Raw genomic sequence first — 23,779 nt, forward strand, 5'->3', positions numbered from 1 at the left:
TGTGACCACTCCTGGCACATAGTGCCAGATGTCAGCTGTCTGTGAGCGCGGCCGATCGCCTATGACGTACTATTCCGTCCTTGGGAAGTAGGGCCCACTACACATGGATGGAATTGTACGTCTAATGGCAGAAAGGGGTTAAAGTGGGCTAAAAATGTGACACCATTGTTCTCAGCAGCGATCTGGTGATCTGGGAGACAGAGATGCTTCAAGGGGTCTTCCCCATGCTGCTCTTCCATTCGGCACTTTTTACATTCATTTCAACATTTTCACAGCCCCCCAGACCTCCTTGTAGGGTCTGACTGAAAAATGCTCGGATTTCCCATTGACTTCTATTATTCTTGTTACTCGAAACGATCACCTGAGCATTAGGAATTGCTCAATTCGAGTAACGAGCAACCGAGCATTTTAGTGCTTGGTCATCTCTACACAAAAAGAGTTTTTTGCACTACTGCTTTATAGGCCATTACTTTTTCACATTTAAAACTGTATAGTACACTAGTTATGTCTCACCAAGTGAAGGGACTTTGAACTGCTTATAAAACAGCTATTGCTTCTTCATTTAGCAAAGTGCAAATCTCCATGTATCCCTAAACAGGGATAACTGTTGTATGCAAAGTTGTGAAAACGCCATGGTTTTTGTTTGCACCACCTGTCTTTAAACAACAGCAATGCATGCATCTGGCACCAACAAATATTTTTTAGACTGTTTATTAGAGTTGAGCGACCTTGACCTTTATAGAGTCGAGCCGGGTTTCGCGAAACCCGACTATCTCAAAAGTCGGGTCGAGTGAAATCGGCCGATTATGACGTAAAGTCGGGATCGACCGAAACACGAAACCCAATGCAAGTCAATGGGGCAGCATAGTCGGCAGTGAGTGGGGGCCAGGAAAACACCTAGAGTGCCCATTTTAATGTCAAAACCATCCATTCTTCTTAATGAAGCTTGTCAAGCGTAATTTACCTTATAATAATTGGAAGGCATTTGAAATTGGGGGTCATTTGGCTAAAGTTGTGGTGGGTAGGGCTGGTTCAAGTAATTAGTGGGCCCAGGAAATCTGGACCACGTCACGGCAGTGGAGCAGGGAGAGGTAAGTATTTCAACTTTGCAAGTGCTGTGAACCTGAGCAAGCAGGGGGGGCCCACTCGTTGGAATTGGCACTGGCACAGGGCCCCTCAAAGTACAGCGGTGTGTTTGCACGGCGGGGGCGCCTCCCACCGGCAGCAACACTTTTGCGTACTATGAGAGGCCCTGTGCCAGTGACGTCGCCAACTAGTATTCCTCCCCCCACCTGATGAAGGAACCTGCACTTTCATCTGCACCGTCCTCTTTGTCCCCGTGTAAGGTGGCATGGTATGCGGGAAGAGCAACCTGACTTTCAGCAGGGTCACAATGTTGTTGTGTAGCGTGCACGGGGAATGTTGCGTTATGGGTCAATGTACCAGCAGACTCATCTATCACTGGCTGGGCAATGGGCAGGATGAGGAGGAAACACAGATATAGGCCCAAAGAATAAAGTTGGCTAAATGCAGTTCAAAATTGGTAACACAGGAATAACCAGGGGGCATTGCAGTGGAGGACAACTGGAATGAGAGGCTGACACAGAGAGTAGGCCCAAATCAGTAAGTAGTCGAAATGCAGTTCAAAATTGGCAACCGTAGTAAACAGGCGGCACAGCTTTGTTCAGTGGAGGAGAACAGCAAGGAGTGGCAGACACCGATAGTAGGCCCCAACCCAACTAGTAGGCCAAATGCAGTCTAACATTAACAACTACTTAACGAGCGCCTGAAAACGGAATTTCAGGACAGGAAACCAGGAGAACAGCAAGGAGTGGCAGACACCGATAGTAGGCCCCAAACCAACTAGTACGCCAAATGCAGTTGTTCCGTTTAACCACAATTTAATGAGAGCCTGAAGATAGAAGTTCAGGAAAGGCAACCTGGAGAACACCTTGGAGTGGAACACACCATCTCTCTACACCCCATACCCAATTTGTAGGCCTAATGCAGTGTAGTTTCCAAGAACTACTAAACGAGAGCCGGAAGATCGAAGCTCAGGAAAGGCAATCTGGAGAACACCTTGGAGTGGAACACACCATCTCTCTACACCCCATACCCAATTTGTAGGCCTAATGCAGTGTAGTTTCCAACAACTACTAAACGAGAGCCGGAAGATCGAAGCTCAGGAAAGGCAACCTGGAGAACACCTTGGAGTGGAACACACCATCTCTCTACACCCCATACCCAATTTGTAGGCCTAATGCAGCGTAGTTTCCAACAACTACTAAACGAGAGCATGAAGATCGAAGCATTGGCGAGGAAACCTGGGGAACACCTTGGAGTGGAACACACCATCTCTCTACACCCCATACCCAATTTGTAGGCCTAATGCAGTGTAGTTTCCAAGAACTACTAAACGAGAGCCGGAAGATCGAAGCTCAGGAAAGGCAACCTGGAGAACACCTTGGAGTGGAACACACCATCTCTCTACACCCCATACCCAATTTGTAGGCCTAATGCAGTGTAGTTTCCAAGAACTACTAAACGAGAGCCGGAAGATCGAAGCTCAGGAAAGACAACCTGGAGAACACCTTGGAGTGGAACACACCATCTCTCTACACCCCATACCCAATTTGTAGGCCTAATGCAGTGTAGTTTCCAAGAACTACTAAACGAGAGCCGGAAGATCGAAGCTCAGGAAAGGCAACCTGGGGAACACCTTGGAGTGTAACACACCATCTCTCTCCACCCGATACCCATTTTTTAGGCCTAATGCAGTGTAGTTTTCTACAACTACTAAACGAGAGTCGGAAGACCGAAGCAATGGCAAGGAAACCTGGGGAACACCTTGGAGTGTAACACACCATCTCTCTCCACCCCATACCCAATTTGTAGGCCTAATGCAGCCTACTTTCCGACAACTACTAAACGAGAGCATGAAGATCGAAGCTCAGGAAAGGCAACCTGGGGAACACCTTGGAGTGTAACAAACCCTCTCTCTACACCATGGAAGGGCTGATTCTTAGGAAGGAAGGCTGTCGGAAAGAAGCAGGGCGCGTCCGAGGGTGATTATATTCTTATTAGGTATATACTCACCCTCGGACGCGCCCTGCTTCTTTATTTGTAATGAATGTTTATTTGCAATGTGGTTTTGACTTACTCTATTTTTTTGGTAAATAATGATTTTATTATTTTCATTGTTTTGCATCTTCTTGGCAATAATATAAAGAAGACGCGACAGGACAACACTCGGTGGATGCCATATCTGTGTTTTAAATTGAAAAAAACTTTCAGTTAACTACTTGCAGGAGAAAGTAATTGTAGCTGGTGGCCATTTTTAGTACTGTACCAGATTTTTGTTGTATGTGTTTGTTTTTAATGTTAAAATGTCTGCATTTGATATCTCTCCAGTATTTTCTTTTTTATAAGCAAAATACTTATTTTTCTATTTTCTGATGTTGGTTCCAGGGGTACACAGGCAGCAGTGGTGTGGTCAGTGGAGGCCTAGTGGAAGGAGTGACCGCAGACAGGCATCGAAGGCCTAAAATAATAACACATGGCTGTAGGCAATTTTAAATTGGTTCCAGGGGTACACGGGCAGCAGTGGTGTGGTCAGTGGAGGCCTAGTGGAAGGAGTGACCGCAGACAGGCATCGAAGGCCTAAAGTAAAAAAATTGGGCTGGCTGTAGGCAATTTTAAATTGGTTCCAGGGGTACACGGGCAGCAGTGGTGTGGTCAGTGGAGGCCTAGTGGACGGAGTGACCGCAGACAGGCATCGAAGGCCTAAAATAATAACACATCGCTGTAGGCAATTGTAAATTGCTTCCAGGGGTACACGGGCAGCAGTGGCCTGGTCAGTGTAGTAGTAGTAGAAAGAACGGACCGCAGACAGGCATCGAAGGCCTAAAATAAAAAAATTGGGCTGGCTGTAGGCAATTTTAAATTGGTTCCAGGGGTACACGGGCAGCAGTGGTGTGGTCAGTGGAGGCATATTGTAAGGAGTGACCGCAGACAGGCATCGAAGGCCTAAAATAATAACACATGGCTGTAGGCAATTTTAAATTGGTTCCAGGGGTACACGGGCAGCAGTGGCCTGGTCAGTGTAGTAGTAGTGGAAAGAATGGACCGCAGACAGGCATCGAAGGCCTAGAATAAAAAAATTGGGCTGGCTGTAGGCAATTTTAAATTGGTTCCAGGGGTACACGGGCAGCAGTGGTGTGGTCAGTGGAGGAATATTGTAAGGAGTGACCGCAGACAGGCATCGAAGGCCTAAAATAATAACACATGGCTGTAGGCAATTTTAAATTGGTTCCAGGGGTACACGGGCAGCAGTGGCCTGGTCAGTGTAGTAGTAGTAGAAAGAATGGACCGCAGACAGGCATCGAAGGCCTAAAATAAAAAAATTGGGCTGGCTGTAGGCAATTTTAAATTGGTTCCAGGGGTACACGGGCAGCAGTGGTGTGGTCAGTGGAGGCGTAGTGGAAGGAGTGACCGCAGACAGGCATCGAAGGCCTAAAATAATAACACATGGCTGTAGGCAATTTTAAATTGGTTCCAGGGGTACACGGGCAGCAGTGGTGTGGTCAGTGGAGGCATATTGTAAGGAGTGACCGCAGACAAGCATCGAAGGCCTAAAATAATAACACATGGCTGTAGGCAATTTTAAATTGGTTCCAGGGGTACACGGGCAGCAGTGGCCTGGTCAGTGTAGTAGTAGTGGAAAGAATGGACCGCAGACAGGCATCGAAGGCCTAGAATAAAAAAATTGGGCTGGCTGTAGGCAATTTTAAATTGGTTCCAGGGGTACACGGGCAGCAGTGGTGTGGTCAGTGGAGGTATATTGTAAGGAGTGACCGCAGACAGGCATCGAAGGCCTAAAATAATAACACATGGCTGTAGGCAATTTTAAATTGGTTCCAGGGGTACACGGGCAGCAGTGGTGTGGTCAGTGGAGGCATAGTGGAAGGAGTGACCGCAGACAGGCTTCGAAGGCCTAACATAACAAAAATGTCAATACAATGGTATTGTCAGTGGCAGGCATTGAAGGATGTCAGCGCATAGACTAAACATTGGTGGAGCTGTGAGATAATTTTGCAAGTGGTAGAGCACTGTTTGAGCTGGGGGGGAACTGTCTTGTGGCCGGCGGTACAGGCCCAGGGCCCCTCATATTACAACAGTGTGTCTGACGTTGGGTGCGCACCACCACCGCCAGAGACACTTTATTGTACTAGGAGGGACCCAGTGGCAGTGCCGTCGACCAAAAGCGGGCACACCCACCTCTTCAGACAAACAGCACTCTCACGGGTGCTGTCGCCAAGTGTCGATACCACGGCCCCGTGTGGGGAGTTTGGCCATTTAGTGAGGTGTAAACTTGTCGTATGCTGGACAATCAGGTGCAGAAAATTACGAGATTGGAAAAGGCATTCAGAATAGTCCACAGGCAAGACCTTTTCATAGGAAAGCTAGGTGTCGGCCGGGCAAGGTGGGGCAAAAGATTTCGAAATCCAGTTGTGGTTCATTTTAATGAAGGTTAGATCATCTACATTTTGGGTAGCCAGACGAGTCCTTTTTTCTGTTAGTATTGAACCTGCAGCACTGAATACTCTTTCTGATAGGACACTAGCTGCCGGGCAAGCAAGCTCCTGCAATGCATATTCTGCCAATTCTGGCCAGGTGTCTAATTTTGATGCCCAGTAATCAAATGAGAATGACGGTTGAGGGAGAACATCGATAAGGGATGAAAAATAGTTTGTAACCATACTGGACAAATGTTGTCTCCTGTCACTTTGAATTGATGCTGCAGTACCTGTCCTGTCTGCGGTCATAGCAAAATCACTCCACAACCTGGTCAGAAAACCCCTCTGGCCAACGCCACTTCTGATTTCTGCCCCTTAACTCCTCTGGTCTGCTGGCCCCTGCAGCTCGTGTGAGAACGATCACGGGCGCTGTGTGCATGGAATGCCAGAAGCAAACGGTCAACAAGAGTTGATTGTTTGGTTGCTAATATTAGTTCCAAGTTCTCATGTGGCATTATATTTTTCAATTTGCCTTTATAGCGAGGATCAAGGAGGCAGGCCAACCAGTAATCGTCATCGTTCATCATTTTAGTTATGCGTGTGTCCCTTTTGAGGATACGTAAGGCATAATCCGCCATGTGGGCCAAAGTTCCAGTTCTCAAATCTGCGGTTGTGCTTGGTTGAGGGGCAGTTTCAGGCAAATCGACGTCACTTGTGTCCCTCCAAAAACCAGAACCCGGCCTTGCCGCGCCACCAATTTCCAGTGGTCCCTGAAAAGCTTCCTCATTAAAAATATAATCATCCCCATCATCCTCCTCGTCCTCCTCCTCCTCTTCGCCCGCTAACTCGTCCTGTACACTGCCCTGGCCAGACAATGGCTGACTGTCATCAAGGCTTTCCTCTTCCTCAGCTGCAGACGCCTGATCCTTTATGTGCGTCAAACTTTGCATCAGCAGACGCATTAGGGGGATGCTCATGCTTATTATGGCGTTGTCTGCACTTACCAGCCGTGTGCATTCCTCAAAACACTGAAGGACTTGACACATGTCTTGAATCTTCGACCACTGCACACCTGACAACTCCATGTCTGCCATCCTACTGCCTGCCCGTGTATGTGTATCCTCCCACAAAAACATAACAGCCCGCCTCTGTTCGCACAGTCTCTGAAGCATGTGCAGTGTTGAGTTCCACCTTGTTGCAATGTCTATGATTAGGCGATGCTGGGGATGGTTCAAAGAACGCTGATAGGTCTGCATACGGGTGGAGTGTACGGGCGAACGGCGGATATGTGAGCAAAGTCCACGCACTTTGAGGAGCAGGTCGGATAACCCCGGATAACTTTTCAGGAAGCACTGCACCACCAGGTTTAAGGTGTGAGCCAGGCAAGGAATGTGTTTCAGTTGGGAAAGGGAGATGGCAGCCATGAAATTCCTTCCGTTATCACTCACTACCTTGCCTGCCTCAAGATCTACAGTGCCCAGCCACGACTGCGTTTCTTTCTGCAAGAACTCGGACAGAACTTCCGCGGTGTGTCTGTTGTCGCCCAAACACTTCATAGCCAATACAGCCTGCTGACGTTTGCCAGTAGCTGCCCCATAATGGGAGACCTGGTGTGCAACAGTGGCAGCTGCGGATGGAGTGGTTGTGCGACTGCGGTCTGTGGACGAGCTCTCGCTTCTGCAGGAGGACGAAGAGGAGGAGGAGGGGGTGCGAACAGCTACAGCCAACTGTTTCCTAGACCGTGGGCTAGGCAGAACTGTCCCAAACTTGCTGTCCCCTGTGGACCCTGCATCCACCACATTTACCCAGTGTGCCGTGATGGACACGTAACGTCCCTGGCCATGCCTACTGGTCCATGCATCTGTTGTCAGGTGCACCTTTGTGCTCACAGATTGCCTGAGTGCATGGACGATGCGCTCTTTAACATGCTGGTGGAGGGCTGGGATGGCTTTTCTGGAAAAAAAAGTGTCGACTGGGTAGCTCGTAGCGTGGTACAGCGTAGTCCATCAGGGCTTTGAAAGCTTCGCTTTCAACTAACCGGTAGGGCATCATCTCTAACGAGATTAGTCTAGCTATGTGGGCGTTCAAACCCTGTGTACGCGGATGCGAGGCTAAGTACTTCCTTTTTCTAACCATAGTCTCATGTAGGGTGAGCTGGACTGGAGAGCTGGAGATCGTGGAACTAGCGGGGGTGCCGGTGGACATGGCAGACTGAGAGACGGTGGGAGATGGTATTGTTGCCGCCGGTGCCCTAGATGCAGTGTTTCCTACTACAAAACTGGTGATTCCCTGACCCTGACTGCTTTGGCCTGGCAAAGAAACCTGCACAGATACTGCAGGTGGTGCGGAAAATGGTGGCCCTACACTACCGGAAGGGATGTTGCGTTGCTGACTAGCTTCATTGGCCGAGGGTGCTACAACCTTAAGGGACGTTTGGTAGTTAGTCCAGGCTTGCAAATGCATGGTGGTTAAATGTCTATGCATGCAACTTGTATTGAGACTTTTCAGATTCTGTCCTCTGCTTAAGGTAGTTGAACATTTTTGACAGATGACTTTGCGCTGATCAATTGGATGTTGTTTAAAAAAATGCCAGACTGCACTCTTTCTAGCATCGGATACCTTTTCAGGCATTGCAGACTGAGCTTTAACCGGATGGCCACGCTGTCCTCCAACAGGTTTTGGCTTTGCCACGCGTTTTGGGCAAGATACGGGCCCGGCAGATGGAACCTGTTGCGATGTTGATGCCTGCTGCGGCCCCTCCTCCTCCGCTTCAGAACTGCTGCCGCCTGCACCCTGTTCCCCCAATGGCTGCCAATCGGGGTCAAGAACTGGGTCATCTATTACCTCTTCTTGTAGCTCGTGTGCAACTTCGTCTGTGTCACCGTGTCGGTCGGTGGTATAGCGTTCGTGATGGGGCAACATAGTCTCATCAGGGTCTGATTCTTGATCATTACCCTGCGAGCGCAATGTTGTGGTCTGAGTCAAAGGACCAGCATAGTAGTCTGGCTGTGGCTGTGCATCAGTGCACTCCATGTCAGATTCAACTTGTAATGGGCATGGACTGTTAACTGCTTCACTTTCTAAGCCAGGGGCGGTATGTGTAAAGAGCTCCATGGAGTAACCCGTTGTGTCGCCTGCTGCATTCTTCTCTGTTGTTGTTTTTGCTGAAGAGGACAAGGAAGCGACTTGTCCCTGACCGTGAACATCCACTAACGACGCGCTGCTTTGACATTCCAGTTTCACGAGAGGAGGCAAAAGAGCTAGAGGCTGAGTCAGCAAGATAAGCCAAAACTTGCTCTTGCTGCTCCGGCTTTAAAAGCGGTTTTCCTACTCCCAGAAAAGGGAGCGTTCGAGGCCTTGTGTAGCCAGACGACGAACCTGGCTCCACAGCTCCAGACTTAGGTGCAATATTTTTTTTCCCACCACCAGCTGATGCTCCACCACTACCATTACCCTCATTACCAGCTGACAATGAACGCCCCCGGCCACGACCTCTTCCACCAGACTTCCTCATTGTTTTAAAAACGTAAACAAACTAACGGTATTTGTTGCTGTCACACAAATTACACGGTGAGCTATAACTTCAGTATGATTTAGCTACCCCTTTACAGGTGAGTGAGACCACAACGAAAATCAGGCACAATGTTACACACTCTGTTGTTGGTGGCAACAAATGAGAGAGATGCCACACACGCAGGACTGTCACTGAAGCACAAATGTAAATATTAATCTCCCACTGTTTTTTTTTTTTTTTTTTTTCAGGTAGACTTTAGGAAAAAAAAAATAGAATAAAATGATTTTTTCAGGAAGAATTTAGAAACCAAATAAAATAAAATGATTTTTTCAGGGAGAATTTAGAAAACAAATAAAACAAAAAAAGGCTTTCTATGGCCCACTGAGTGAGAGATGACGCACACAGGAGTCAGGAGTGGCACACAAGCCCAGAGGCCAATATTTATCTCCCACTGATTGATGTAGTGATTTTTTCAGGTAGATTTTGGAACCCAAATCAAGCTAAAAAAATAATAGGCTTTCTATGGCCCACAATTGGAGAGAGAGAGAGAGATGGCACACCCAGGAGTCAAGACTGGCACACAAGCAGAAAGGGCAATATTAATCTCCCACTGATTGATTTATTGATTTTTTCAGGTAGAATTTAGAACCCAAATAAAGCAAAAAAAAAAAAAAAAATGGGCTTTCTATGGCCCACTGAGTGAGTGATGATGCACACAGGAGTCAGGAGTGGCACACAAGCCCTGAGGCCAATATTTTTCTCCCACTGATTGATGTAGTGATTTTTTCAGGTACATTTTAGAACCCAAATCAAGCAAAAAAATAAATAGGCTTTCTATGGCCCACTATTTGTGAGAGAGATGGCACGCTCAGGACTGGCACACAAGCCCAGAGGCCAATATTAATCTCCCACTTTTTTTTTTTTGTTCCAGGGAAAATTTATAAACCCAATAAAAAAAATAATAAATAGGCTTTCTATGGCCCACTATCTGAGAGAGAGAGAGATGGCACGCTTAGGACTGGCACACAAGCCCAAAGGCCAATATTAATCTCCCACTGATTGATTTATTGATTTTTTCAGGTAGAATTTAGAACCCAAATAAAGCAAAAAAAAAAAATGGGCTTTCTATGGCCCACTGAGTGAGTGTTGATGCACACAGGAGTCAGGAGTGGCACACAAGCCCTGAGGCCAATATTTTTCTCCCACTGATTGATGTAGTGATTTTTTCAGGTAGATTTTAGAACCAAAATCAAGCAAAAAAATAAATAGGCTTTCTATGGCCCACTGACTGAGAGATGGCACACACAGGAGTCAAGAGTGGCACGCAAGCCCTGAGGCCAATATTTTTCTCCCACTGATTGATGTAGTGATTTTTTCAGGTAGATTTTATAACCCAAATCAAGCAAAAAAATATATAGGCTTTCTATGGCCCACTATTTGTGAGAGAGATGGCACGCTCAGGACTGGCACACAAGCCCAGAGGCCAATATTAATCTCCCACTTTTTTTTTTTGTTCCAGGGAAAATTTATAAACCCAATAAAAAAAATAATAAATAGGCTTTCTATGGCCCACTATCTGAGAGAGAGAGATGGCACGCTTAGGACTGGCACACAAGCCCAAAGGCCAATATTAATCTCCCACTGATTGATTTATTGATTTTTTCAGGTAGAATTTAGAACCCAAATAAAGCAAAAAAAAAAAAAGGGCTTTCTATGGCCCACTGAGTGAGTGATGATGCACACAGGAGTCAGGAGTGGCACACAAGCCCTGAGGCCAATATTTTTCTCCCACTGATTGATGTAGTGATTTTTTCAGGTAGATTTTAGAACCAAAATCAAGCAAAAAAATAAATAGGCTTTCTATGGCCCACTGACTGAGAGATGGCACACACAGGAGTCAAGAGTGGCACAGAAGCCCTGAGGCCAATATTTTTCTCCCACTGATTGATGTAGTGATTTTTTCAGGTAGATTTTATAACCCAAATCAAGCAAAAAAATAAATAGGCTTTCTATGGCCCACTATTTGTGAGAGAGATGGCACGCTCAGGACTGGCACACAAGCCCAGAGGCCAATATTAATCTCCCACTTTTTTTTTTTTTGTTCCAGGGAAAATTTATAAACCCAATAAAAAAAATAATAAATAGGCTTTCTATGGCCCACTATCTGAGAGAGAGAGATGGCACGCTTAGGACTGGCACACAAGCCCAAAGGCCAATATTAATCTCCCACTGATTGATTTATTGATTTTTTCAGGTAGAATTTAGAACCCAAATAAAGCAAAAAAAAAAAAAAAATGGGCTTTCTATGGCCCACTGAGTGAGTGATGATGCACACAGGAGTCAGGAGTGGCACACAAGCCCTGAGGCCAATATTTTTCTCCCACTGATTGATGTAGTAATTTTTTCAGGTAGATTTTATAACCCAAATCAAGCAAAAAAATTAATAGGCTTTCTATGGCCCACTGACTGAGAGATGGCACACACAGGGATGGCACTCTAGCAGAAATGTCAATCTTAATCTCCCACAAAAAAAAAAAAAAAACAGGGAGTGTCCTTCAATTACTATCTCCCTGCAGTAATCTCAGCCAGGTATGGCAGGCAGCAATAAGGAGTGGACTGATGCACAAATTAAATAAAAAGTGTGTACAAACAAAAAAGATAGCTGTGCAGAAAGGAAGGAACAAGAGGATTTGTGCTTTGAAAAAAGCAGTTGGTTTGCACAGCGGCATACACACAGCAATGCAGCTATCAGGGAGCCTTCTAGGGCAGCCCAATGAGCTACAGCGCTGAGGGGAAAATAAAAATGTAGCTTCCACTGTCCCTGCACACCGAAGGTGGTGTGGGCAGTGGAAATCGCTACAGCACAAGCGGTTTGGTGGTTAATGGACCCTGCCTAACGCTATCCCTGCTTCTGACGAAGCGGCAGCAACCTCTCCCTAAGCTCAGATCAGCAGCAGTAAGATGGCGGTCGGCGGGAACGCCCCTTTATAGCCCCTGTGACGCCACAGACAGCAAGCCAATCACTGCAATGCCCTTCTCTAAGATGGTGGGGACCAGGACCTATGTCATCACGCTGCCCACACTCTGCTTTTACCTTCATTGGCTGAGAAATGGCGCTTTTTGCGTCACTGAAACGCGACTTTGGCGCGAAAGTCGCGTACCGCATGGCCAACCCCGCACAGGGGTCGGATCGGGTTTCATGAAACCCGACTTTGCCAAAAGTCGGCGACTTTTGAAAATGAACGACCCGTTTCGCTCAACCCTACTGTTTATACAATACATGTAGCCTAAAAAGTCTGATACATCAGTGTGTTGTGAGATACGCTGTTGGTTACCTGTGAACATACATTTTCCTTTTGCCAGATAGGTGGAAATTATTTTGACATTGTTTGCATTGCAAAGCTCTAAACATGATCAATTGACTCCAAGGGGAACTCAAAGCGTTCTACACATATTATCCAGACAATTAGAGGCTTTAACCCCTTTCTGACAACGACTGTAATAGTATGCCGATGTCGCACTCACTCTGTTTGGTGCGGGCCCCTGCACAAAGCACAAGACAGCTGGTTTATACAGCTGACATGTGCCTGCAACAGCCGCTGGTGGAATCGCGATCTACCAGCAACTATTAACTAGTTTAATGCCACTGTCAATTTCTGACTGCGGCATTTAACTCGCACTTACCCGAAACGCGTCACTAATCCCGACTATCGGTGACCCCGTCACATGTTCGCAGGACACAGATGAGTTGGTATAACAATCAGAGGCCTCCAGTAGACCTCTAAAGTTCTCATTGCCGGTTTGCTATGAACGCCGTACGGTGGACGGCGCTCATAGCAAGTGAAAATTTCTGATACACACAGGTGATCTGTATGTAGTAGAGGCGATTAAGTAGTGCAGCTTCTAGTCTCCAATGGAGACTATTGAATCGTGCAAAAAGTGAAAAAAAGTTTTTAAAATATTTTAACCCCTTTCTGACATTAGACGTACTATCCCGTCGAGGTGGGGTGGGCCCCAATGACCATCGACGGGATAGTACATCATATGCGATCGGCCGCGCTCACGGGGGGAGTGCGGCCGATCGCGGCTGGGTGTCAGCTGCCTATCGCAGCTGACATCCGGCACTATGTGCCTGGAGCGGTCACGGACCACTCCCGGCACATTTACCCCCGGCACACCGCGATCAAACATGATCGCGGTGTGCCGGCGGTACAGGGAAGCATCGCGCAGGGAGGAGGCTCCTTGCGGGCTTCCCTAAGCCCCCCGTAGCAACGCGATGTGATCGCGTTGCTGCGAGGGTCTTCTCACCTCCCTCCCTGCTCCAGGCCCGGATCCAAGATGGCTGCGGCATCCGGGTCCTGCAGGGAGGGAGGTGGCTTCACAGCGCCTGCTAAGAGCAGGCACTGTGAAGCCTGCAGCACTGTAAGTCAGATCGGTGATCTGACAGAGTGCTATGCAAACTGTCAGATCACCGATCTATGATGTCCTCCCCGGGACAAAGTAAAAAAGTTAAAAAAAATTTTTCCAAATGAGTAAAAAAAAATTAAAAGTCCTAAATAATGAAAAAAAAAATATTATTCCCATAAATACATTTCTTTATCTTAATAAAAAAAAAAAAACAATAAAAGTACACATATTTAGTATTGCCGCATCCGTAATGACCCAACCTATAAAACTGGCCAACTAGTTAACCCCTTCAGTAAACACCGTAAGAAAAAAAAAAAAACGAGGCAAAAAACAACGCTTTATTATCATACCGCCAAACAAAAAGTGGAATAACAAGCGATCAAAAAGACGGATATAAATAACCATGGTACCGCTGAAAACATCATCTTGTTCCGCAAAAAATGAGCCACCATACAGCATCATCAGCAAAAAAATAAAAAAGTGATAGTCCTGAGAATAGAGCGATGCAAAAATTATTATTTTTTCTATAAAATAGTTTTTATCGCATAAAAGCGTCAAAACATAAAAAAGATATAAATGAGGTATCGCTTTAATCGTACTGACCCGAAGAATAAAGCTGCTTTATATCAATTTTACCAAACGCGGAATGGTATAAACGCCTCCCCCAAAAGAAATTCATGAATAGCTGGTTTTTGGTCATTCTGCCTCACAAAAATCGGAATAAAATGCGATCAAAAAATGTCACGTGCCCGAAAATGTTACCAATAAAAACGTCAACTCGCCCCGCAAAAAACAAGACCTCACATGACTCTGTGGACCAAAATATGGAAAAATTATAGCTCTCAAAATGTGGTAATGCAAAAAAAAATGTTTGCAATAAAAAGCGTCTTTCAGTGTGTGACGGCTGCCAATCATAAAAATCTGCTAAAAAACCAGCTATAAAAGTTAATCAAACCCCCCTTCATCACCCCATTAGTTAGGGAAAAATTAAAAAAATGTATTTATTTCCATTTTCCCATTAGGGTTAGGGCTAGGGTTAGGGCTAGGGTTAGGGCTAGGGTTAGGGTTGGGGCTAAAGTTACGGTTAGGGTTTAGATTACATTTACGGTTGGGAATAGGGTTGGGATTAGGGTTGGGATTCGGGTTAGGGGTGTGTCAGGGTTAGAGGTGTGGTTAGGGTTACTGTTGGGATTAGGGTTAGGGGTGTGTTTGGATTAGGGTTTCAGTTATAATTTGGGGGGTTTCCACTGTTTAGGCACATCAGGGGCTCTCCAAACGCGACATGGCGTCCGATCTCAATTACAGCCAATTCTACGTTGAAAAAGTAAAACAGTGCTCCTTCCCTTCCGAGCTCTCCCGTGTGCCCAAACAGGGGTTTACCCCAACATATGGGGTATCAGCGTACTCACGACAAATTGGACAACAACTTCTTTTGGGGTCCAATTTCTCCTGTTACCCTTGGGAAAATACAAAACTGGGGGCTAAAAAATAATTTTTGTGGGAAAAAAAAAGATTTTTTATTTTCACGGCTCTGCGTTATATACTGTAGTGAAACACTTGGGGGCTCAAAGTTCTCACAACACATCTAGTTAAGTTCCTTGGGGGGTCTAGTTTCCAATATGGGGTCACTTGTTGGGGGTTTCTACTGTTTAAGCACATCAGGGGCTCTCCAAACACAACATGGTGTCCCATCTCAATTCCAGTCATTTTTGCATTGAAAAGTCAAATGGCTCTCCTTCGCTTCCGAGCTCTGTCATGCACCCAAACAGTGGTTTACCCCCACAGATGGGGTATCGTTGTACTCAGGACAAATTGTACAACAACTTTTGGGGTCCATTTTCTCCTGTTACCCTTGGTAAAATAAAACAAATTGGAGCTGAAGTAAATTTTTTGTGAAAAAAAGTTAAATGTTCATTTTTATTTAAACATTCCAAAAATTCCTGTGAAACACCTGAAGGGTTAATAAACTTCTTGAATGTGGTTTTGAGCACCTTGAGGGGTGCAGTTTTTAGAATGGTGTCACACTTGGGTATTTTCTATCATATAGACCCCTCAAAATGACTTCAAATGAGATGTGGTCCCTAAAAAAAAATGGTGTTGCAAAAATGAGAAATTGCTGGTCAACTTTTAACCCTTATAACTCCCTAACAAAAAAAAAATGTTGGTTCCAAAATTGTGCTGATGTAAAGTAGACATGTGGGAAATGTTACTTATTAAGTATTTTGTGTGACAGACCTCTGTGATTTAATTGCATAAAAATTCAAAGTTGGAAAATTGCAAAATTTTCAAAATTTTCGCCAAATTTCCGTTATTTTCACAAATAAACGCAGGTAATAGCAAATAAATTTTACCACTATCGTGAAGTACAATAAGTCACGAGAAAACATTGTCAGAATCACTGGGATTCGTTGAAGTGTTCCAGAGTTATAACCTCATAAAGGGACAGTGGTCAGAATTGTAAAAATTGGCCCGGTCATTAATGTACAAACCAACCTTGGGGGTAAAGGGGTTAAAAATAACAAAATATAAAAGTTCAAATTACCCCCCTTTTGTTCCATTCAAAATAAAACAAAAAAGTCAAATTTACACATATTTTGGTTTTGATGCTTTCAGAATTGTCCGATCTATCAATAAAAAATAGAATTAACTCGATCGCTAAATGGCGTAACGAGAAAAAACATTAAAAACGTCAGAATGAAAGTTTTTTTGGTCGCTGCTACACTGCAATAAAATGCAATAACGAGTGATCAAAAGATTGTATCTACACCAAAATGGTATCAATAAACATATCTGCTCGGTGTGGAAAAAATAAGCCCTCACCCAGCCCCAGATCACAAAAAAATGGAGATGCTACAGGTCTTGAAACATGGCACTAATTTTTTTTTTACCAAATTTTGAATTTTTTTTGCACCACTTAAATAAAAAATAACCAAGAAATGTTTGGTGTCTTTGACCTCTTAATGACCTGGAGGATCATAATGGCAGGTCAATTTCAGCATTTAGTGAACATGGTAAAAAAAAATAAATAAAATAAAACAACTATGAAATTGCACTTTTTTTTGCTATTTCATCACGCTTGGAAGGAATTTTTTTCCCATTTTCCAGTACATGATATGTTAAAACCAATGGTGTTGTTCAAACGTAAAACTGGCCCACAAAAAACAAGCCCCCAAATGACCATATTGACAGAAAAATAAAAAAGTTATGGCTCTGAGTAGAAGGGGAGCAATGAAACGAAAACGCAAAAAAGAAAATACCTCTGGATGATAAGGGGTTAATTTATCCAATTCATGCAAATGTAATTGATGCAAATACAAATTTAAGGGAAGTTCTGCAAAGTCGGTGAATTTGAATTTCAAAAAGATACACTCAGTTCTAATTGCTGCTACTGCTATATTGTTCTAAAACATCACATTAAAAGTACTACAAACAAATGAGTTGTAATTTCCAGTATTTCAATGTTATCATAGATCTTAGATTTGCATCTCCCTTAAAGAGATATGTGTAGAATTCGTTTTATCAGTCATACAGGTCTCTATTCTTGAAAGATCTTCTTTTACCAGTCCATTTTGCAATCCATTTTGTTACTAGACAAAACCTTTAGACACATACAGTATCACAGGTTCAGGGCAGCTAATCCACTACAACACTGATTACAAACCTCTCCAATCTGACATCCCACAAAGACCCTTAAACACCTAACGGCATTCTTTTTTAGTATTGTTAATACCTCGCTACCCATTTAGGCTGTCTCCTTTTGTGGCTGACATCTCAGACTTTCGCAGAGTATGTTTTCCAAAGCTGAAAACGCAGTCATCTGACACTACATCAGTGGCAGCCTACACAGAACTCGACATGCTGCTGCTATGATTACAGGTGTTTCTCATAAAATTAGAATATCTTCAAAAAGTTAATTTATTTCAGTTCTTCAATACAAAAAGTGAATCTCATTTATCATATAGAGTCATTACAAACAGAGTGATCTATTTCAAGTGTTTATTTCTGTTAATGTTGATGATTATGGCTTACAGAATACTTTAAATTAGAATATTTTATAACACCAGTTGAAAAAAAATGATTTTAACATCTGAAATGTTTGCCTACTGAAATGTATATGCAGTAAATGCACTCAATACTTGGTCGGGGATTATTTGCATCAATTACAGCATGAATGCTGTGTGGCATGGAGGCAATCGGTCTGTGACACTGCTGAGGTGTTATGGAAGCCCAGGTTGCTTTTATAGCAGCCTTCAGCACGTCTGTATTGTTGTGTCTGGTGTCTCATTTTTCTCTTAACAATACACCATAGATTCTCTATCGGGTCAGGCGAGTTTACTGGCCAAAGAAACATAGTGATACTATTGTTTTTAAACCAGGTATTGGTACTTTTGGCAGCGTGTCCTGCTGGAGAATGAAATTTCCATCTCCAAAAAGCTTGTCGGCAGTGGGAAGCATGAAGTACTCTAAAATTTCCTGGTAAATTACTGCGCTGTCTTTGGTCTTGATAAAACACAGTGAATCTACACCAGCAGATGACATGGCTCCCCAAATCATCAATGATTGTGGAAACTTTACACTAGACATCAAGCAGCTTGGATTGTGTGTCTCCACTCTTCCTCCAGACTCTGGGACCTTGACTTCCAAATGAAATGCAAAATTTACTTTCGTCTGAAACACCTTGGACAACTGAGCAACAGTCCAGTTCTTTTTCGCCTTGGCCCAGGTAAGACGCTTCTGGCGTTGTCCATTTGTCATGTGTGGCTTGATACAAGGAATGCGATACTTGTTCTCTATGTCCTGCATACGTCTATGTGTGGTGGCTCTTGAAGCAATGACTCCAGCAGCAGTCCACTCCTTGTGAATCTCCCCCCAATTTTTCAATGTCCTTTTCTTAACAATCCTTTCAAGGCTACGGTTATCTTGGTTGCTTGTGCACCTTTTTCTACCACACTTTTTCCTTCCACTCAGCCTTCCATTAATATGCTTGGATACAGCACTCTGTGAACAGCCAGATTCTTTAGCAATGACCTTTTGCGGCTTACCCTCCTTGTGGAGTGTGTCAATGACTGCCTTCTGGACATCTGTCAAGTCAACAGTCTTCCCCATGATTGTGGAGCCTACTGAAACAGACTAAGGGACCATTTTAAATGCTTAGGAAGCCTTTGCAGGTGAATTTTGTTATTTATTCTAATTTACTAAGATAATGACTTTTGGGTTTTCATAGGCTGTAAGCCATAATCATCAACATTAACAGAAATAAACACTTGAAATAGATCACTGTTTGTAATGACTCTATATAATACATAAGTTTCACTTTTTGTATTGAAGAACTGAAATAAATTAACTTTTTGATGATATTTTAATTTTGTGAGAAGCACCTGTATCTCAGGCCATCGCTATAAGGCGGCAACAGCTCAGCTTGTCAGCGTAGCATCTGCACATTAGTGATTGCACCTCGCTCCTATGGAACCTTAAAAGCATAGTAGGTATCATTCTGAACAGCATTTACACATGCTTCTTATCACTTTCTCCAGCCCTCAACCCTCTCTTGTAGAAAGATAGTTTACAAATGGCAAAACAGAGAAGGCAGAGTGTGGCATATCTAATTTTGTAATAAAAAAAATACAGTACTACGTTTAGACATCAGTAGCAGTACCCCTATTATCCTTGTTTAATTCCTTAGGAGAAAGGGTCACCTGTTAGGTTTGTATTCCAATAGTCTCAACACTAGTTTAGAATTTTCTGTTTGACCATCCTAATTGGTAGTAGCAATGGATTTAGGAAAAAAAATAGCTTTGATGAATATTGGAGAAGTACCATTAGTGTGGTGTCTTCGAGAGTGGTCTGCACTCTTTATGTCATATGATCAAGACAGTGGTGCCCAAAATGTGTATACTTGAATAAATATGAACAATGGTGCATTTTACACTATATTTACATTTTCCAACAGAAGTCAAATACACAGCCACTCTTTTACTTTCATCTTAGAAGTTCGTGAGCTTTTAAAGAAGGTGAAATTTACTGAGATCATGGTTCCCAGACCGAGGAAGAGGCTATGCCTATGTATCCTAGAAGATCCCATGAGCTACAGAGTTAGCACAATATAAACTTTGATATAACTACATTTCTATGTATCATTAGTATATGGTTACATTGATAATGACAGACAGATAAATGCATTTGACAGATAGATAGATAGATAGATAGATAGATAGATAGATAGATAGATAGATAGATAGATAGACAAATAGATATAAGTAGATATTATGGGTTATTATTAGGTAATATACCTCCTAGTGATGTTGCTTCAATGTTACATCAGCAACTTATTGATTACATCCAATTTAAATGTCAAGTGTCGAAGACTAACTAAACTCCAGTTCACAAAGGTCACATATGAATTTTTGAGTACTATATAAAACCTTTATTAGTAACTGAAAACAGATTAAAAGCTTTTAACAACTCAGACTATCAATATTCTGTGTCATTTTTAAGGATGAACAATAAAAGTAAATTTAGCTTCAGCTATTATAAGAATTGTAATGGAAGGAATGCAATGAATTGTTGGGCTATAGGTTGAACTCGATGGATTAAGTCTACCTTCAACCTTATAACTATGAAACTATGAATAACTACAGTATATACGCTAGCAACAGTCAATAATTACTGAAGTCAATTAATAGTACGAGTGAGCGATGTATCGCTTCACTTACCATTGTATCAGATGATCCCGATGCTTGCAGTCCTCTACCAGCCAGTGATGACAGTGTGTGAGTTTTATGACTTCTCTGTGTATACGGAGGGCAGCTGTAATAGGCTCATTTGCATATCTTGAATAACGCTAGTTAATAATTCAAACATAAGTTATGAGCCTGTGTAGCCAAACTCACTTCGTGGTTAGCAACCAGCAGGAAGAAATATGGTTTACAACATCCATCTATAAACAACCTTTCATGTTTAAGGCAGATTCATTTTTGGAAATAAAAATCAGGTATAAAAGTGATTGCTGACGTTGCATCAGTTTTCTCATCAAGCTATTTGCGTTTTGTTTCTGTAATTACCATATACTCGGATGTACTGTAGGATGTACAATAAAAGACTGCATTTTACATGGTAAATGAAGCAGTCAGTAAATTAATGCAATTGTATTGCCTGCAGCAAATGGGTAAATATGTATAGTATAAGTTATCTTTTATACGTATGTGCATCTTTTATATCCTGCAAGGATAATGAATAGTAATGTCATGGTATATAATTTTATTATGGGATTTCAGTGTGCTAAACAGTATTCAAGCTGCACGCTGGGTGCCAGATATACCGGTGTTTGTAGCTTTTATACAAGCACAGCTTTCTACATCGGTCATATGGCACCTTGATTTTACTAATGGACGTATGATTGATGAAAAGAATTGTAACAACATTCTCACATCCTGTTCAATAAGAATATCAATTTTAATGAATACCTTGAGACTTCTGTTTAAAGATCTATTTACATGTCTGTAATAATAACTAAGATTTATTATTTATTATACCTTAAAACTACAGTTACAGAGATGTGGTGTGTTATTCTACTCTGTTATTCCACCTACAAAAAATTTGGAATTGACAAATCTGTTTTACTATCAGTAACATGAAAAGGTGTCCCTGCACAGTCTAAGGCCTGTTTCACACGTCAGTGTCTCCGGTACGTGAGGTGACAGTTTCCTCATGTACCGGAGCCACTGACACACGTAGACCCATTAAAATCAATGCATCTGTTCAGATGTCATTGATTTTTTGCGGACCGTGTCTCTGTGTGCCAAACACGGAGACATGTCAGTGTTCGTGGGAGCGCACGTATTACACGGACCCATTAAAGTCAATGAGTCCGTGTAAAACCCGTACCCGACGTTGTCCGTGTGCAGTCCGTGTGCCGTGCAGGAGACAGCGCTACATTAAGCGCTGTCCCCCCCACTGGTGCTGAAGCCGCGATTCATATCTTCCCTGCAGCAGTGTTTGCTGCAGGGAAGATATGAATAATAGTGTTTAAAATAAAGATCTAGGGGTGGAGCCGCATATTCATTACTGTAATCGGCGGCCCCACGTGACCGCATACAGGAGAAGATGCGGCCAGACCAGGAAGCAGCGACAGCCAACAAGGGAGCCTGGTGAGTATTTTCAGAACAGCGGGGGAGCGCACAGGGGGTGGGAGGGCGGGGGGAACATAGATCTTTATTTTAAACACTATTATTCATATGTTCCCTGCAGCAAACGCTGCTGCAGGGAAGATATGAATCGGGGCTTCAGCACCAGATGCTGGTACGTGTGGTACCCAGCACGGTGCGTGTGGTACCCAGTGGGCACACGTGTGCCACACGTTTGCCACACTGATGTGCCACAGAAACGTAGGGGCACACGGACACGGATAATTCCGGTACCGATTTTTTCCGGTACCGGAATTATCTGGACGTGTGAAACCGGCCTAAGGCCATGTGCACACGATCAGTGTTTGGTCAGTATTTTACACCAGTATTTGTAAGCCAAAACCAGGAGTGGGTGATAATACAGAAGTGGTGCATATGTTTCTATCATACTTTTCCTCTGATTGTTCCTCTCCTGGTTTTGGCAAAATATTGACCAAACACTGAACGTGTGAACGTGGCCCAACACTGGGTGCGTTGATTGGGCAGTGTCATAAATATTAGGATCCACCCCCAATTAACTGTCAATTTATTCATTCTAAAGAAAAGATTTATTTAGAATTTTAATTTTATGTAAAATATAATTATATTCTAAAACAGTCAAATCAGAAAAGTTTTTGGGTCCTCTTTAAAGCATATTACCAGATCTTTAAAGGGAACCTGTCATCATTAAAATGGGGTATAAGCTTCCAGTACCTTGTTATAGATCGGTGAGCTGAGAATATATATACGGTATATTTTTTTTTTTTTTTCTCGTGAGAAATGATTCAGCATTTAACCCTCTGCTCTTTCTGTGATTTTGGGTCCAGAGGGCGGTCCTATTAGTGACTGATAGCAGTCTCTGTATGAACTCTTATGCAAGGAAATTATCAGTCACTTATCAGACCACTCACTGGACCGAAAATCCCAGAAAGAGCAGAGGATTAAAATACAGGATATACTGAATATTTTCTAACAAAATGTTAGGTTTTCACAAGCACGCTAGGGTGGTCTCCGAGTATTTGCTACCGCTCTTAGATTTAGTTTTTGTTGATGCAGCTGCATGATTTACAGCTGCTAGCCAGCCTGAGTACTTGTGGGGGTTGCTGGTTGCTAGGGAATCCCCACATGTAATCAAGCTGTCCAGTAGCCGCAAATCATGTAGCTGCGGCAAGGAAAATCTCCGAGCACTCACAAATACTCGGATACTACCTGAGCATGCTCCGGAAAACCTGAGCAAAGAGTACACTCGTTCATCACTACTATGTATCAATCTACTCAGCTCTACCTGCTCTATAACATGGTAAGCACAGATTGGATTGCATTTTTATGGTGACAGGTTCCTTTTAAGCACAAAAAGATTCTTTTATTTGCAACAAAAGTTCTTTGCTTGTTTCTTATTTTTTTAATAATATGTTACCTTAGTAAATATGGAGAATAAACTCCTGCTTTCTTTACACTTTTACACTTTTTTATGCCTAAATACTAGTATTAAATTATATATCATACAATTATCTGTCTATAAATCCCAGGATGTAAACTTTGGAGATTTTTTATAGTGTCAGTGATTAGCATTCTCCTCATAATTTATATTCTCGTAACCAGATGAGAAAAGGGAATAAACTGCAAAATAAACAAATATAGTTTTATGAATATTCTCCTTTACAGAGGTAAGTGGTCCGAATCACCAGATCATTAGGGATGGCATGATATCTATTTGGGTGGATAACAATGTGCAGATTTTAGTGCATGCAAATTTTTGTTTTGAAGACTTACCTCAATGCAGGACTCAGATCTTTCTCTAGACTTTTTTCTTCCTGTAGACCTGATCTTTTTGACTTGCAGATGAATGATTTAATTTTGTACTGATTGAAAGTTATCAGTTAGTACGACTGTGAATTTCCCAGAATAGTCTTGGCAATGAATGTTTCTCTGAACATCAAAGACCTTTAGTGAATATCCTGCTTTTTTAGGCTAAATATCCTGGAGGGGGGCTAGTTTGGGTGGAAGAAAGGAGGGTTTGCTCTTATAGGAAATAGCATTCATAATACAGGAAACATACAGAAGCAGCAGATCTGAATTTGAAGCATGACTAACAATAGCTTTATAAATTTAATGGTTGGCAAGTGGAAACATGTATGCATGCCAGCTGACTATTTTGACGTTGAATGGCTCCATGAAAC

General features: G+C 43.1%; 1 protein-coding gene across 1 annotated transcript in view; it reads right to left on the minus strand.

Moving 5' to 3' along the window:
- Nucleotides 1-23,501, minus strand: part of SUCNR1 (succinate receptor 1) — a 78,455-nt gene extending 54,954 nt beyond the window's left edge. The window contains exons 1-2 of the mRNA XM_069768078.1: nt 23,373-23,501; nt 20,151-20,278 (exon numbers count right to left, since the gene is read on the minus strand). Of these exons, the coding sequence (XP_069624179.1) occupies nt 20,151-20,153 (3 nt within the window). The 5' untranslated portion in view covers nt 20,154-20,278; nt 23,373-23,501. The remainder of the gene's footprint in view (nt 1-20,150; nt 20,279-23,372) is intronic.
- Between the last annotated feature and the right edge of the window lie 278 nt (nt 23,502-23,779).

The sequence above is a fragment of the Ranitomeya imitator genome, chromosome 5 (assembly GCF_032444005.1).
Source record: "Ranitomeya imitator isolate aRanImi1 chromosome 5, aRanImi1.pri, whole genome shotgun sequence".
NCBI classification, from domain to species: Eukaryota; Metazoa; Chordata; class Amphibia; order Anura; family Dendrobatidae; genus Ranitomeya; species Ranitomeya imitator.